The 17,054-nt window shown below is 39.4% G+C and overlaps 1 protein-coding gene across 1 annotated transcript; it reads right to left on the bottom strand.

The window, feature by feature from the left end:
* Positions 1-372: 372 nt before the first annotated feature.
* LOC139949666 (uncharacterized) lies at positions 373-14,819 on the bottom strand. The gene is made up of 8 exons (XM_071948127.1): positions 14,786-14,819; positions 11,419-11,605; positions 9,885-10,000; positions 9,151-9,316; positions 7,966-8,179; positions 5,701-7,250; positions 3,112-3,671; positions 373-1,714 (listed from the first exon to the last, which is right to left on the bottom strand). The coding sequence occupies exons 2-8, from the start codon at positions 11,448-11,450 to the stop codon at positions 1,635-1,637; spliced, it is 2,718 nt and encodes a 905-aa protein (XP_071804228.1). The 5' UTR covers positions 11,451-11,605; positions 14,786-14,819; the 3' UTR covers positions 373-1,634.
* Between the last annotated feature and the right edge of the window lie 2,235 nt (positions 14,820-17,054).

Genomic DNA, 17,054 nt, shown 5'->3' with positions numbered 1-17,054 from the left:
TTATTGTACATGTGTAGTTTATTGATTGTACATGTGTACATGGTAGTTGGAAGAGCCAGGGAAAATTGTGCATTCTAGATGCGCTGTGTGGTGCAATCTTAGGCCATTTTTTAGAGGCCTAATTGACAAACAAAACGGAACAAGTCTTCAAAATTTGAGCAGCAGATCTTTAGCATTTTTGATTTTGGAAATAGGCCTACTTGAATTTTCATGAAAACAAAATTACAATACAAAGGTTTGTGTAGTTCATTGCTTGCAATGTTTGTACGCAAGGTTGATGGGAAATGAAAACAATCCCAGAAAGTCTCAATGAATATGGTTTCAAAGGTAACAGTTTTAATAACAGCCTTGAATGCGTGTTACCTGCTAAAGAAATCATGACCAATATCGCTCAAACTAGGGGTCTAAAAAAACCAAAATGGACTCAAGACTCGGATAAAATGCAAATAGACAATTTCCTGCGAGGCCATGAAGGCCGATACTTTTACTTTTACTTTCAAGTAATAATTATACCAAATCAGTTGTTTTTAGTTGAAAGCAATGTAAAGTAAGTTTCACGGAAGGGTTGGGCCTCCCCATTTGGTATCGGTTTAACCTAGTGGGGTCATGAAAGGACTATTCTGCATTCCATGGTGCTATCAGAATAAGGTTTCATAATTCAAACGTAGTCCCTCATCTTGCAGGAAATACTGTATGTTCCAGCGCCAGGAGCGTCACTGAGTGACGGACATGTGCGCTATAAGAAGCCACAATTATTATTATTATTATTATAATCTAAGAGAGGGGGGGGGGAGTTTCCCCAAAAATATACTGGATTCGTGGATAAATAGAGAACTGCTGGGAAGTAAATAAACTCTGAATACATATTGGAACTATACATACATGTAGCCAAAGGGCCAATATTAATAACACACATGTGTACTATTAATATTGGCCCTTTTGCTTCCAGTGGTGGTGGAGGGGGGGGGAGAGTGTTTCCAAGCCCCTTAAAGGTAATAGCTAATAGTAAGAAAATAAATAAATTACTAGGTAAAGCTAAATTTAAACTAAATTGTGTCCAGTGCCTTTAAAGACATTGAGTAGTTGACTAACGGTACTCAACTAAGAAACTAATTCTGAGGTCTCGAAATCAAATTCGTGGAAAATTACTTCTTTCTTGAAAATTGAGCATGGATGGTTAAGATCTGGACTGCTTGCTGCTTTGAACAGATGGTTGTTAACTGCTTATGACAAGGATGGTTGTGCTGCTTGAAACAGATGGTTGAGATGTTGACTGTTTGCTGCTTCACAGGGATGGTTGTTAACTAGACTACATAGTACTTGCTGCTTGGTGTGGATGGTTGTTGACTGGATTGCTTTGTGTGCGACGAGGATGAGTATAAATGCTGCTTGAAACAGACTGTTGAGATGTGGACTGTTTGCTGCTTGAGGAGGATGGTCGAGATGTGGCCTGTTTGCTGCTTAGAACGGATGGTTGTTGACTGGAATGCTTTGTTTGTGACGAGGATGGTTGTGCTGCTTGAAACGGATGGTTGAGATGGGGAATATTTGCTCCTTGACGAGGATGGTCGAGATGTGGACTGTTTGCTCCTTGAAGAGGATGGTCGTGATGGCGTGGATGGATGTGATTGGGACTACTTGCTATTTGATGTGGATGGTTGTGAACAGGACAGGTCATCATAATCATCATCTTCTTCAACACTTATTGGTATGTCTGAAAACAAAGGATCAGTTTAAAGTTAACGCAACTCTAAATAAATATGTTATTTACATACCATTACAAGAAAAAATCAATATCAAACTAAATAAAGGACAACAAATAAGCCAAGCCAGCTGGATGCTTTGTAAACTGATGGTCAAACAAAGGTTTATACAAATTTGAAACTGAAATACTGTACAGGACAGTAGTCATGGGCCCAATTTCATAGAGCTGCTTAGCACAAAAATTTTCTAAAAACAGGATAACCAACCAAATTTCCAATTGCTGACTGGCACCCCGGAAGACAAATATTATGACAAAATAACAACATTAAAGGCAGTGGACACTATTGGTAATTACTCAAATTTATTATTAGCATAAAACTTTACTTGGTAACGAGGTTGATAGTATAAAACATTGTAAGAAACGGCTCCCTCTCAAGCTTTGTAGTTTTTGAGAAAAAAGTAATTTCTACGAATTTGATTTTGAGACCTCAGATTTTGAATTTGAGCTTAAATTTTCAAAGGTTTGTTATTTTATGTATATGTTGAGATACAGCAAGTGCGAAGACTGGTCTTTTGCAATTATCAATAGTGTCCAGTGTCTTTAAGGCTGTATAGCTCAGTTGGCAGAGTGCCAGCACGATTTTAATCGCTTAGTCATCCTTATGTGGTTTTGAACCCTAGTCATGACACCTGTATCCTTAAAGACATTGGACACTATTAGTAATTGTCAAAGACTAATCTTCACAGTTGGTGTATCTCAACATATAGAGCAACATATGCAAATCTGAGGTCTCAAAATCAAATTCCTTCTTTCCTGAAAACTACATCACTTCAGAGGGAGCCATTTCTCACAATGTTTTATACTATCAACCTCTCCATGGTACTTGTTATCAAGAAAGGTCTTTTGATAATAATTATTTTGAGTAATAACCAATAGTGTCCAGTGCCTGTAAGCAACCCACTTAACTACAGATGCTTCCTCTTCACTCTAGGGTAAATGGGTACCTGTGAGGGTAGAGGATCTTATGTCTGATTTAGTTTAGTGCAAGTACTTGGCAGCAGGGCCTGTATATTCCCAAGGAAGTTGAGAAAGTTTAAGGAATGAAATAAATGGTCCAGTGATCTGGGGTAATAATGTTCACAGCACAATGAGCATTGTTTGGGGAAGTAGTGCTTTCTGCTATACCGGCCAGACTTCGGATTGATGATACCCAAGCCAACATCCATATGGAATGTAAAAGGGGGTAACCCTGTTTCAGCCTTAAGAGTAGGAGGCAACGGCCTCTGGAAACAAAAAATAATTGTAGCCTTCACCTTGAAGTCGCCTTCAGGCCTTGTGTGTTTTGCGAGGTGCATAAAAAAATAAAAAATAAAAAAAAAAAAAAATTGATATAACATTTACATTACCTTCCAAATTAATTTCATCCAGTGTCTTCCCGCTAAACGATCCCTGTCTTCCACTCTCAACAGCCAGCATCAACTTTGCTATTTTAGTGAGCTCCAGGCTTGGTTCTGACACGTGATAGAAGTCCCCTGGCACCTGGACACTGTGGCCAAGATGATCAGCTAGCCACTCCAGCTGATTGTCCTTCAAACTGAGAATCTGGCTGACCGTGGCGGTATACTTTCTCGTTTGAGCGGACCTGAGTAGGTGCGGCTTCTCCAGACCTGCTTCGCTAGTGAGGTCCCTCATACAATCGCATCCTCTAATGTTACTATCGTAACCTGGTCGTGCAAACATGTACTTGTTTGTGCTGCTGATGAAGGCTTCACGGTGTGATAACATTAATTCAAGTGCTGGCCGACATTCTGTTGGTAAAAGAATAGGTACTTTGTTTCCGTTTTGACCGCTAGTGTGAATCATATCCAGCTTCATCAGAAGTTCCTGTTCAAGTGGGGTCAGGTGCTTCTTGACCTCTTGGATGCTAGAACCCTCCAAGTCTGGACGCTCCGTGTATGTCTGTACCCTGGAATAAATAGATAGTTTTATAAGTAGGGTTTAAAACTTTGCATGGTGAAAGTACAAGCCTAAAACTAACCCCTGGCACTAGGCCTGGGCGAATAATTCGTATATCAGGTTAAAGGCAGTGGACACTATTGGTAATTACTCAAAATAATTATTAGCATAAAACCTTTCTTGGTGTTGAGTAATGGGGAGAGGTTGATGGTATAAAACATTGTGAGAAACGGCTCCCTCTGAAGTGCCATAGTTTTCAAGAAAGAAGCTATTTACCACGAATTTGATTTCGAGACCTCAGATTTAGAACTTGAGGTCTCGAAATCAACCATCTAAATGCACACAACTTTGTGTGACAAGGGTGTTTTTTTCTTTCATTATTATCTCGCAACTTCGAAGACCGATTGAGCCGAAATTTTCACAGGTTTGTTATTTTATGCATATGTTGCGATACACCAACCGTGAAGGCTAAACTTTGACAATTACCAAAAGTGTCCACTGCCTTTAATAGGTTTTTCTAATCGTAACCGCGAATGCCTTTTTTTCTTAACCAGATATCCGCAAGGGGCACGAATACCTATTTATAAATCGGATAGTCGAGTAATTACTGTACAACCAAGTAACGGGATAATCCTATTATCGGCGATCGTCGGGGCGACAACTGATAGGAATGTCTTGTCTGAATCCTTATGAAACTTCTATTAAGACAGCATAAACAGCATAAATTAAGTTAATTTCGGGTAGTTGGCCAGCGGTTAACCAAATACCAAATTTCACTATTCGCCCAGCACTACACGGCACCCACATCAAGTGCTGTGGTGCCCTGTGCTTTTGCTGTGGTGCCCTTTGCAAAGAAATTTCTGTGCCCTTCAGGAGCGATGTTCAAGACCTGAAAGTATAACATCAGGGCCTATTTTCATGGCTCTGCTTACCGCCTGCAAAGAACAGGCGCAGGGAATTTTGGTTTACATCAAGCATATTTTACAGGTTTTAGCAGGGAATTTTCTGCTTGTGTGCGGGCACACTCCATGTTTCTATGCATTCTTTGCATACAAAACTCGAGCCATGAAATTGAGCACAAAAACTTCCAAAGCACAGAAAAAGGTTCCCAGCCAAAATTACAGATTCACATTGTTATTAATACTGGTGCCCCACTCAATTTCTGCTTAGCAAAGAAATTTGTCAAGCAGTACTTTGTGCTTAAGTTAGCTTTATGAATTTGAGCCCAAGTGAGGTTTGTGGTAGCACCATGTGTAAATCTCTTTTGGAGTAGTGTTGGTTCTGAAAAGAACAGGGCCCAATTTCATAGAGCTGCTAAGCACAACAAATTTGCTAACATGAAATTTCTTCCTTCAGTAAAACAGGATTACCAACCAAATTTTCATTTGTTGCATATTGCTTGTTACTGGTAATCAGCTGTTGTTTGCTTATAAATCCTGAAAATCACATGGAAATTTGGTTGGTAATCCTATTGTTATCAAGGAAGAAATTTCATGCTAAGCAAATTTTCGTGCTTAGCAGCTCTATGAAATTGGGCCCTGGTGGTTGACAACTCAGCGCTTTGATAAGTACGCTCTGATCGTCTTCACAAGACTGAAAACATTCAAAGCTTACTGAAATGCATTCTGATTGAAATGCTCAGTTGTCAATAATAATAGTAAACAATAATAAGGAACAGTTTTTATATAATGCAAAGTTACAATGAAGTCTCAAAGCGCTTTTGGAAAGTGAAAGAGTAAAACCAGGGATTCTTTTTAGAGCCAACATTACTCAGAAGAGATTAACACATGGTGCTACCACAAACCTCACCTGATGAGATATTTATACAAAAATTAACATTTAATTTTTGAGGAATATTTCCTTTCATCATCAGCAAAGCAGCACAGTGTATTTGAATACAGATATTAAAGGCTACCCTGTCTAAAAAATAATCAATAAACATTGTCTTTCAGGTAAATCCTTTTTCTGTATTTTGTTGAAAATTTTGCTTTTCTTTTTCACTTTTTCATAATTCACCTGCAATTGTTTTGAGTTCTTACTTTATCTGTTCGACTTCTCCAGCATGCCGTTTATTGAACGTTATGAGACGAGCGAGAACCAGCTCCTGACATCTCCGATACAGACTTGCAGATGGTCCGTTCTCCTTAATCTGCTTGACTGTACTCATAATTTCCTCCCGCAGAAAGGACCAGAACTTCTGTATATCTGCTGCTACAGGAAGCTCCACAACTTTGTTGATCTTCCGCTGTGACATCGTCGTGAGGGCTTCCGAAGACACTTTCTCTGGCCACTCCGCCTCTTTGAGTGTTAAAAACCTGTCAGCCTCCAGCTCTTTGAGTTTGTTTTGCTGCATCAGCGCCTGGTATCGCTTAATTGCTCCTAGTTTGCTCAAGCTGTGGCCAATTTTCAGTGCAAGTGATGGACGATCCATCGGTTCAGTGCATACCGAAAGGTCCTGGCAGCTCTGTTCACTTTGTCCTGCAGTCATCTGCACTCCTCTGATAACAGTGTCAAACTCGTCCGGTGTGAGGAACTCATCAATGGAATGTTTCCCCTTTGAGTCAAGAGTTCTGAGATTCTGCAGCAGGCGCGCAGCTTGTCGCATTTCCTGAGCTACATAATGCCTTGCTTTCCGCGTATCCATTCCGCAACACTTGCGACCGCGACTGTTGCCTAATTCAATGATTAGAGGATCTTTCTTACAGATATGAGTGATGTCGTCATCTTTCATAGATTCCAAGACGGATCTTACAAACGTCGTGGCACCTTCACATTTCTTAAGGAGGACATCGCTTTCCATTTTCAGGCTTCTCACAGTCCTTCCATGATGCTCATCCAGCTTCTCATCTGACCTCGCTACACACTGATATCTGACATGTTTCCATAAGTCATTGCGTCGGTAGAATCCCAAGCAATCCGGGCATGGCCCATACATTTCAATGTCAAACTCCTCCGGAGATGGTCTTCGAACCAAAATGATCTCTCCCTCATTTGTGTCCAAGACCATTCTATTGTGAAAAAAATTCCCTCGGTTCCTTACGAGTTCCAGCGCTTTAGATCTCTCGTTTGATTTGACTGGCAATGCAGCAATATGGGCTACAACATCTTTGTCCATGTGTGTCTGAAGCAGATGTTTGCTTATTTTAGTTTTCAGATCTCCACAGAAAAGGCATGCTTGGCGTTTGTTGTAAACTCTTTTGTTTCCCAGCTTTATAACTGGCTGACAGAAAATAGGCAAATTTTCACTATCTGAGTTGTCTGAGGAGAATCCCTCCGTTGGGACAGCATCACCATTGGAACCTTCCAAAATATTTCCGTCATCAACATCAGGACTGGGTACACCATTCTCAGGATGAGTATCAATTGACGAAGATAGCGTTAAAGTCTCAGAAGTGGCACAAACTATCTCTTGATGATCATCTGGCTCAACTTTGATAGGAATATTGAAAGACGGATTTGAATCAACGTCAGATTCATTTACACACGAGTCAGCATCATTAGGCAAGACCACATCACCAACATAAGGCTTGTCGCCATCACCAGCAACAGGCAAGACCACATCACCAGCACCACGCAAGGGCATTTTCTTCTGAAATGTTAAAATGGTGAATGTATTAAATAACAGCAATATTTTCAAGTAGTCCCCCTAAACATAAAATATTTCTTGTGACATTAAGCCTGTTAGCATACTTTATGGCAAAACAAGCTTACAAAAACAGAATACTATAGAGTCACCATTGCTGCCTCACTAATTTTTTGCTTAGCAAAGAAACTTGCCAGGCAGTATTTTCTACTCAACAGCTTTATGAGTACGTTGTAGTTTGGCTGGTTATCTTATTCTGATAAGCATAATTTTGTTGTGCAAAACATCTTTTTGTGTAAAAGCAGGGTTTCTAAAATTTGGCCCTGGACCAAGATCACTAGGCAGGCTGGAGATGCAGTATGGCCTAGACCTGATTGATCGATTGATTGATTGATAAGCCCTTGATTGATCAACAACTAATTTAATAAGGTTTGAACCATACAAGTTATATATAAGAACTAGGGGGCGCAATGGTGATGCTGCGAGCACAAACGCAACGGGACCACAAGGAGACACATGCGCCATTTGTACGATGAACGTTATCTGCACGTTGAATATGAAGTACACGTTTGTGTGTGTGATAATGCTATTTTTGTTTTAACTTACAAAATGGCCGCATATCGGGCAGCATAACTAGGGCAGTGCGCCCTCTGGTTCTTATATACATGTATAACTCTATGGTTTTAACACATATTCCTGGCAATGCAGTAGTGTGACTTACTTGTATATTCCATGGCAAGCTTGCCTCAAGAGTGCCATAATCATACAGAATCTCTTCATCTTGGCGAATCTTGGTCAAAGCAAAGAGGCAAGCCGTTGGGGACTCATCAATCACCACAATGTTCATTTCAGCATTTCTCCTTCCTTGACTTCCATGGTTGACAAGTCTGCCAAGTGTTAGGCCTTCATTTATACAATCCTGGGAGGCATCAACACTGGGTTTCAGCCAAAAGAGAAATTTCAAATTGAATACATGTGGGAATAGCACGAATAAATTAAAGTTCACTGATGTACATGTAGCTACAATGTATCTCAATGTTAAGATAGTAAATTTGCACCGGGGATATAGAACTTTTCTGAAAAAGAAAAAATGCCTGTAGCTACCGGGCAATCTCGGTGGTCTTATTGGTAATGGTATAAGACACTGCTCTAGCAATGCAAAAGTCGTGGGTTCGACTCCCACTGGAGTAATATGCTTGTAATTTTTTTTCCACAAAACCAGAGATAATAATACTGAGTACTTAGTGCTAATACACATCAGTGTAAGGGTAAAACCAAAAATAATATTGTCACCCAGGCAAATTTAACACCTCTTAAATCGTTGCAGTACCCGCTGCTAAGATATAGGATTCCAACTGCCGCTAGCTACTGGGCTGTCTCGGTGGTCCAGTTGGTAAGTGTTGCAGTCGTTCGACAACTGACTCATTCAAAGCTTGATAGCATCACAGTTGGTGTCTTTGTAAAAAAAAGTTTGCTCATGTTTGTGGCTGTGCACGCTGGTATAAAATTCACTTCTGGGGGGGCAGGTTCAACTTTTATCTGGTATCCTATTTGGCACATTGAAAGTTCATGTTTATCCAATGTGCTGTTTTTAACTGATTTGCCTTCCAAAAGCGTTTCGAAAATAAAGATATAAAATCAGTTCATTCCTAGTTTTTCATGAAAACACACCAATTCCCATTGGCACCTACATGCATGTAGGGTCATACAGTCCATGTGGCTTTCTAGATGGCTCTCTCTCCTCAATGCGTACAGATTATTTTCTTCAAAGGTAATTTTGTATGACTAAATAATAAACACACAAGTAGGATTTGAAACTTTGCATGGTGGAGATAAGATATAGAAGAGTTTGCGGTAACACCATGTAACTATCTCTAATCTCTAATCACAAAATGTTTATACTCACCACATTCTAACTGTCTTTCCCGAATGGTGACATTGAAAGAATCTGCGATATCCAGTTCTTTCTATACATTCCCTCCTGTTACCTTCCTCTGCCGTTACTAACTCCCCATGGTAAGTTAATAAGAATTCCCCTTCCTCAAAATCCTTGTTGGCAAATACGCCCTTACCTGAAGAAAAAAAATCACACACAAAATCAAAAATACATGTATTTCAAAGTGAAATAAGTTAGATTATAATCACTTTAGATAAAGACCAAAACAATTATTAATCAATCTTGAACAAACTTCCTCCGAAGTCTTTTAATTCTTTAGTGAGAAATTACTCCTTTCTCAAAACCTACTTCGCTTCGGAGGGAGCAGTTTCTCACAATGTTTAATACTATCAAAAGCTTTCCATTACTTGTTACAAAGTACAATATTAATTATTTTGAGTAATTACCAAGTGTCCAGTGCTTTTAATGAGGTGTTTTTAGTCGATTGAAAAAAAAAGACCAGGCCAGAAATTACATGGGGGCCATGTATTGCCTCTGGTCTTGGTCGATAGACTTTAAGATCTCCCAATTGAAGTGCCCTTTGCACAATGAAAATGGTCTTGCCCTCTCAAAGATGAAATTTTTGCAAGACCACTGTTGAACTTGTCCAGCCCCGAGTTTACTGGCCGGAGGCTAAAATCACTCCCCTCGGGCCTGTGGTCCTGGTTTTTTTCCAAGCCCTGTTGCATAAACCTTTAACTCACCTCTGGACATTGTATTTTGTATTATGAAACCATTTGGTTGAATCTGTCTCACTCTTTTATATGATGCTGCTTTCTCTGTTGGAATGGGACTTGCTTTTCGCTTTCTCATGTGTCTCCTACAAAAAAGGATGAACAAGTAAGTATTATTTCAATGATCAACACATTCAAAAGTGGGTGATTGAATGGTACATGGCAATAAAAGCCCATGCTCAAGTGTCCCCTGACAAAGTCACCCCCCGGCTCTATTTATCTCGAAGCAGCAAAACCGTCAACCGCCATCTTGCTTTTTCACATTGATTACTAATCAGATTAGTCTTGGCCCAAGATGTCTAGATTGGTACTTTTTTTAAAAACACAAAGTTGTTTTAGTGATAGTTGCGATAACGTAACCCTCCTGCCGACGGCGTAGCCGGAGGGTTACGACTCGCTTCAATCGATTCAGGGCGAAATGGTCAAACACGTACAATTTCGACAGCTAGTCAGCAGATTCGCTCCATTTTTACCACTTTTAAAAATCATGACAGAAATTCTAGAAACACGAACTTGATCCTCAATGTCTAATGAGTCCTACAATATCACTCAAAACACCATTGAGGAAATAAAAGTCACAAAAACTTAACAGATTCCTGAGCGAAAGACCCAGGTTGAAAATTCGAACCTGAGGGGGGCGGAGCTTCGGCTGTTTGTGCGCGACACGGACTCGCTGCGTGTGTGGGGTGCATTCTGTATCCCTGCAAATGTGCAGCCTTAGTCTTGTATACGCGGTGAGATGCGGAAATCAGAGAAACAGAGCGCCCACTAACGTTCCGATTATAACAAGCGTGTACAGTTTTCGCCGTGCATAGAACGGAACGTTGGTTGTGTGTGACCGCGCAACATCAATGGTCTTGGATCAAGACTACGGCTAAACAGTTACCGGGATACACAATGCACCACACGCAGCGCTGAGTCGTTGACCCCCCCGGTGACGTGCACACACGGTCGAAGCTCCGCCCCCCTCAGGTTCAAATTTTCAACCTGGGTCTTTCGCTCGGAAATCTGGTAAGTTTTTGTGCCTTTTCTTCAAATTAGATCCTCAATGGTGTTTTGTGTGCTATTGTAGGATTCATTAGACATTGAGGATCAAGTTTGTGTTTCTAGAATTTGTGTCATGATTTTCAAAAGTGGTAAAAATGGAGCAAATCTGCTGACTAGCTGTCGAAATTGTACGTGTTTGACCATTTCGCCCTGAATCCATTGAAGCGGCTCGTAACCCTCCGGCTCCGCCGTCGGCAGGAGGGTTACGTTATCGCAACTATTTTAGTGAATGAATGTTTACCGAAAACCATGAGAAATATGTAGTTTAGCCCAGACTTAACACTTCCGTGCCCTTTTTAAAGATTTTTCATGTAAATTTAATGAGTTGACAGCACGAAAATGAGTTGACGGCGAGTTGACGGCAAGTCGGCGAGTTGACGGCAAGTAGTAGGACCGATGTTAAGAGGATTTTTTGTTTTAAGAAAGTGTAGACTGTTAGTGTAGTGTGTGTACTCACCGTGTCTGACTCTGACTCTGAGTCTGAGACATTTTGTCTGGTACACTCTCCTCTGCTGAAACACTGGTTAATGGTTAGTGGAGGTGAACCGACGAAAAAAGCACCAACAAGTATTGATTGGTATACTGCCGCACAGATGGGGAATAATTAACGTAAACAATTGCACTAGGTCTTCATATGTAGAGGCCTATGGCGTGTCAAACGTTGCATTATTCGATAATGTACAATATATGTGCGATGTTTCTCATATATATGCGATAATTGTCACATATGTGCGATATTCATTTGATGTATGCAATAAATGTAATATATATGCAATAAATGTAATATATATGCAACAAATGTAATACATATGCAATAAATGTAATATATATGCAATAAATTGTAATATATGTGCGATAAATTGTAATATATGTGCGATAAATTGTAATATATGTGCGATAAATTGTAATATGTGTGCGATAAATTGTAATATATGTGCGATAAATTGTAATATATGTGCGATAAATTGTAATATATGTGCAATAATTTGCAATATATGTGCGATAATTTGCAATAGAGATGCGATAAGTTTTAATATATGTTTGATAATTTTGTAGTATATTATATGCGATCATTTGTATGCGATGTTTTGTGACGGTATACATATGCGATAATTTAATATACATGTGCGATGTTCGTTCTTATATGTGCGAAAACGGAATTGTGGGATATAGTACGCTTCCTGTCCACTTGATCCCCGTATCCGTAATGTTTTAGATCGGGCCAGACTATACTCTGGACGGTATAGTATGGTTCCTATGGTTCAATGAGATTGTCGTAGGGTTTATAGTGATGGTCAGGGTACGAGACTCGAGCAGCGTATTTCCGAAATAGCCAGCCAGCCGCGTATTCGGATAATAGAACACATACAGTACAGGGAGGTGACAAAATGTTGCATTTTGCTCAAATCTGAAGGTGAAGATCTGTTTTACTCGAACGAATTCTGCAATATTAGCATAATTTAGAATTTTTAATTGATAATATGTCAATTTCATAGCTTCACATGATTAAAAAAATAATTTTTAAAAAGTGAAAAACATTAACAAAACGTCAAAAAATGACCCGCAAACGAAAAGGCAAACATTTTTATTTTGTATTTTTTGCATTTTTTAATATGTCAAAAAAACATCACTGTGAAATACAAAACCATAACTTGAAAAGAATTTATACCCTTCGTTAAAACAAAACATTTAATTTGTAATCCAGAACTTTCAAGACTAATATAGTGGGCGTATCAAATTTTGGAGCTGGGTAAATTTGGTTCACTATCTAGTGGTTAATTAACCACAGTTATTCTGACGCCATTGTCAATGTACATTCCGCCCAATTACATAGACGGTGCACTTAAACACAATTTGAAAAGAATTTGAACCCTTCGTTAAGACAAAAAGTTGCTTTCTTGTTCCAGAATCTTGAAGGAAGATAGACTGGACGTATCAAATTTTGAGCTGGCTAAATTGGTCAACTATTATTGATTCTGCAATAAAAAGAAAATGTTTGTCTTATCAATTACTAAATAAATTGTTTTATTGTTCGTAAGCATATACTCTTATGTTTGAAAGAAAAACACTTCTATTTCCAGGTGACTTTAAATCGTAGAACAGTTAAAGTTAGTAAATTACCGAGCTATATCTGAAACACTCATGATTGATTATTTTTAATTGTTGTCAATAAAATTTAAAAGTTCTTGTGCTATAAAAATTCAACTGTGTCTTGTTTGCAAAATCATTTTTCAAATTTTTTGAATCTTAGTCACCACATTTATAGTTATGTCAGCCGCGAGCAAAAAGTGGTGACACCCTTCGATAAGACAAACAATTTCTTTAAACATTTTCTTTAAACATTTTCTTTTTATTGCAGAATCAATAATAGTTGACCAATTTAGCCAGCTCAAAATTTGATACGTCCAGTCTATCTTCCTTCAAGGTTCTGGAACAAGAAAGCAACTTTTTGTCTTAACGAAGGGTTCAAATTCTTTTCAAATTGTGTTTAAGTGCACCGTCTATGTAATTGGGCGGAATGTACATTGACAATGGCGTCAGAATAACTGTGGTTAATTAACCACTAGATAGTGAACCAAATTTACCCAGCTCCAAAATTTGATACGCCCACTATATTAGTCTTGAAAGTTCTGGATTACAAATTAAATGTTTTGTTTTAACGAAGGGTATAAATTCTTTTCAAGTTATGGTTTTGTATTTCACAGTGATGTTTTTTTGACATATTAAAAAATGCAAAAAATACAAAATAAAAATGTTTGCCTTTTCGTTTGCGGGTCATTTTTTGACGTTTTGTTAATGTTTTTCACTTTTTAAAAATTATTTTTTAATCATGTGAAGCTATGAAATTGACATATTATCAATTAAAAATTCTAAATTATGCTAATATTGCAGAATTCGTTCGAGTAAAACAGATCTTCACCTTCAGATTTGAGCAAAATGCAACATTTTGTCACCTCCCTGTACTGTATGTGTTCTATTATCCGAATACGCGGCTGGCTGGCTGTTTCGGAAATACGCTGCTCGAGTCTCGTACCCTGACCATCACTATAAACCCTACGCCAATCTCATTGAACCATAGGAACCATACTATACCGTCCAGAGTATAGTCTGGCCCGATCTAAAACATTACGGATACGGGGATCAAGTGGACAGGAAGCCATACTATAACCCACAATTCCGTTTTCGCACATATATAAGAATGAACATCGCACATGTATATTAAATTATCGCATATGTATACCGTCACAAAACATCGCATACAAATGATCGCATATAATATACTACAAAATTATCAAACAGATATTAAAAAATATCACATATCTATTGCAAATTATCGCACATATATTGCAAATTATTGCACATATATTACAATTTATCGCACATATATTACAATTTATCGCACATATATTACAATTTATCGCACACATATTACAATTTATCGCACATATATTACAATTTATCGCACATATATTACAATTTATCGCACATATATTACAATTTATCGCACATATATTACAATTTATCGCACATATATTACAATTTATCGCACATATATTACAATTTATCGCACATATATTACAATTTATCGCACATATATTACAATTTATCGCACATATATTACAATTTATCGCACATATATTACAATTTATTGCATATATATTATATTTATTGCATATATATTACATTTATTGCATATATATTACATTTATTGCATACATCAAATGAATATCGCACATATGTGACAATTATCGCATATATATGAGAAACATCGCACATATATTGTACATTATCGAATAATGCAACGTTTGACACGCCATAGAGGCCTACAACTAAAAAGTTTGTACACAACAATGAAAGTGACAAGTTTTACTTTAAGACTGGTTGCTGTCAAACCTAACGCCGCACACACCGACGATAACTAGATGATGCGTCTGGATACCAGATCATACCTGACGATTCAACCAATAGAGGGCGCACTATCAAATCGCTGCAAAAGTTCTTTATGGCCCTTTTCGAAACCACGGCTTTGGAATCAGCTCCAGGCTCCGTTCTCCATGTGTTGGGCGTGATCGGTCAATCTGCGCGATCAACCGATCGCGCTGCGCTATTGAACGATCAAATTAAGATCAATTGGTCGCGCAGCAATCGGTCGATCGCGCAACAATCGGTCGATCGCGCAATGACATCTTTGCGCGATTGACCGATTGCGCTACGAGTATTTTTTCCCGTTATCAGCAGATCGCGCAGGAAAGGCTTTGCGCGATCTACCGATCGTGCAGGAATGGATTTGCGCGATCGACCGATAGTGCAGGAAAAGTTTTGCGCGATCAACCGATCGTGCAGGAAAAGTTTTGCGCGATCGTGCAAGTAAACTATTCCTTGGGGCGATTTCTCAAAGCAATAAAATGCATAGCAGGACAAATTTTCAGTATCACCATAGTGATTTATATAGTGACGTCACACTACGATTGATTTGCAGTTACAATCAATGTTACATCTTTGTGTATTCGGCCCCTGAACATCAGCCGATCGCGCCAAACAATTCCTGCACAATCGGCCGATCGCGCAATTCCATTCCTGCACAATCGGCCGATCGCTCATAACCATTCCTGCACTATCGGCCGATCGCGCAAAATCATTCCTGCACAATCGGCCGATCGCGCCGAGCCATTCCCGCACGACCGGTTGATCGCGCATGTTCGTTGCCGAACGTTGCGCGATCGACCGATTGTTGCGCGATCGACCGATTGTTGCGCGATCGACCGATTGCTGCGCGATCGACCGATTGCTGCGCGACCAATAGATATTTCAATAGCGCAGCGCGATCGGTCGATAGCGCAGCGCGATCGGTTGATCGCGCAGATTGACCGATCGCGCGCGCATGTTCGTTGCCGAACGTTGCGCGATCGCCCGATTGTTGCGCGATCGACCGATTGTTGCGCGATCGACCAATTGCTGCGCGATCGACCGATTGCTGCGCGATCGACCGATTGCTGCGCGACCAATAGATATTTCAATAGCGCAGCGCGATCGGTCGATAGCGCAGCGCGATCGGTTGATCGCGCAGATTGACCGATCGCGCCCAACATCTGTATCCCTGAGCGTGACGCAAAAAGCCCGCTAGGCTAGCCTGAGCCGATTTACAAAAGCCGAAGTCATGGTTTTAAACAGGGTCTTAGTCTCGAATGCACAACAATAGGCATGATTCATGCCCAAAGCTCTCTTTTTTTTTGTAAATAATATTTTCAGAACTAAACTCATCCCAGAGTTGAACTTTTGAGGTATTTGAAAACAATTTGCCTTAAAGTTGGCCGAATGTCTCATGAGCATGCATCCATCTGGGGCAAGCACATTATTTTTCAGGCCGGTTTTACTGGGGGTTAATACTATAATAGCAACCATTCCAAATGACTGACCTGCCGAAAATTGACCAAAAATAATCCTGGGCCAAACAACAATTTCCCACTGATTTCCCATTGATTTTGCCAGCACATTACCCAGATCAATTGGTTGTGTACAATAACCGTATGGGAAATAAGCCCATTATCATGGGCCGAACAACAATTTACCCTTGGTTTGATTGATTCCCATTGGTTTTGCCACAACACAAAGCAATGGATTCAGGAATAAAAAAATATATAACAATATTCCGGGTTCACCAAGCTGCATTGGTTGTGTAGAATGTAACCGCATGGGAAATAAGCCATACTACGGGTCAAACTGAAATTTCCATCAGTTTCCCATTGGTTTCCCATTGGTTTCCCATTGATTTTGCCTTAACAGGGCCTCACAAACACACTGGGCACAGTTCACAAAGCAATGGAAGAGAGAATTCATTCAAATCCTCAAGTTTTTGAGACATTTGTTTTCAGAAAGCGTACATTTATTCCAATCCTTTTATAGAGAAACATAATGGAATGGTACATGCTTTTTGTGGGGATCGAGTCGTCTATGTTTGGAAGAATATATTAATTCAAATCTTCTAGTTTCAAGAAACAATCTATACAGGGATGGTACATGGAGATACAATTTTTAACAACATTTGATTCAAAGGCAATATTTATTTGAGAGGTTTGGCTTTGAAGCTTTTCA

The sequence above is a fragment of the Asterias amurensis genome, chromosome 17, assembly GCF_032118995.1.
Source record: "Asterias amurensis chromosome 17, ASM3211899v1".
NCBI lineage: Eukaryota > Metazoa > Echinodermata > Asteroidea > Forcipulatida > Asteriidae > Asterias > Asterias amurensis.
This window is presented reverse-complemented; position numbering and strand designations above follow the sequence as displayed.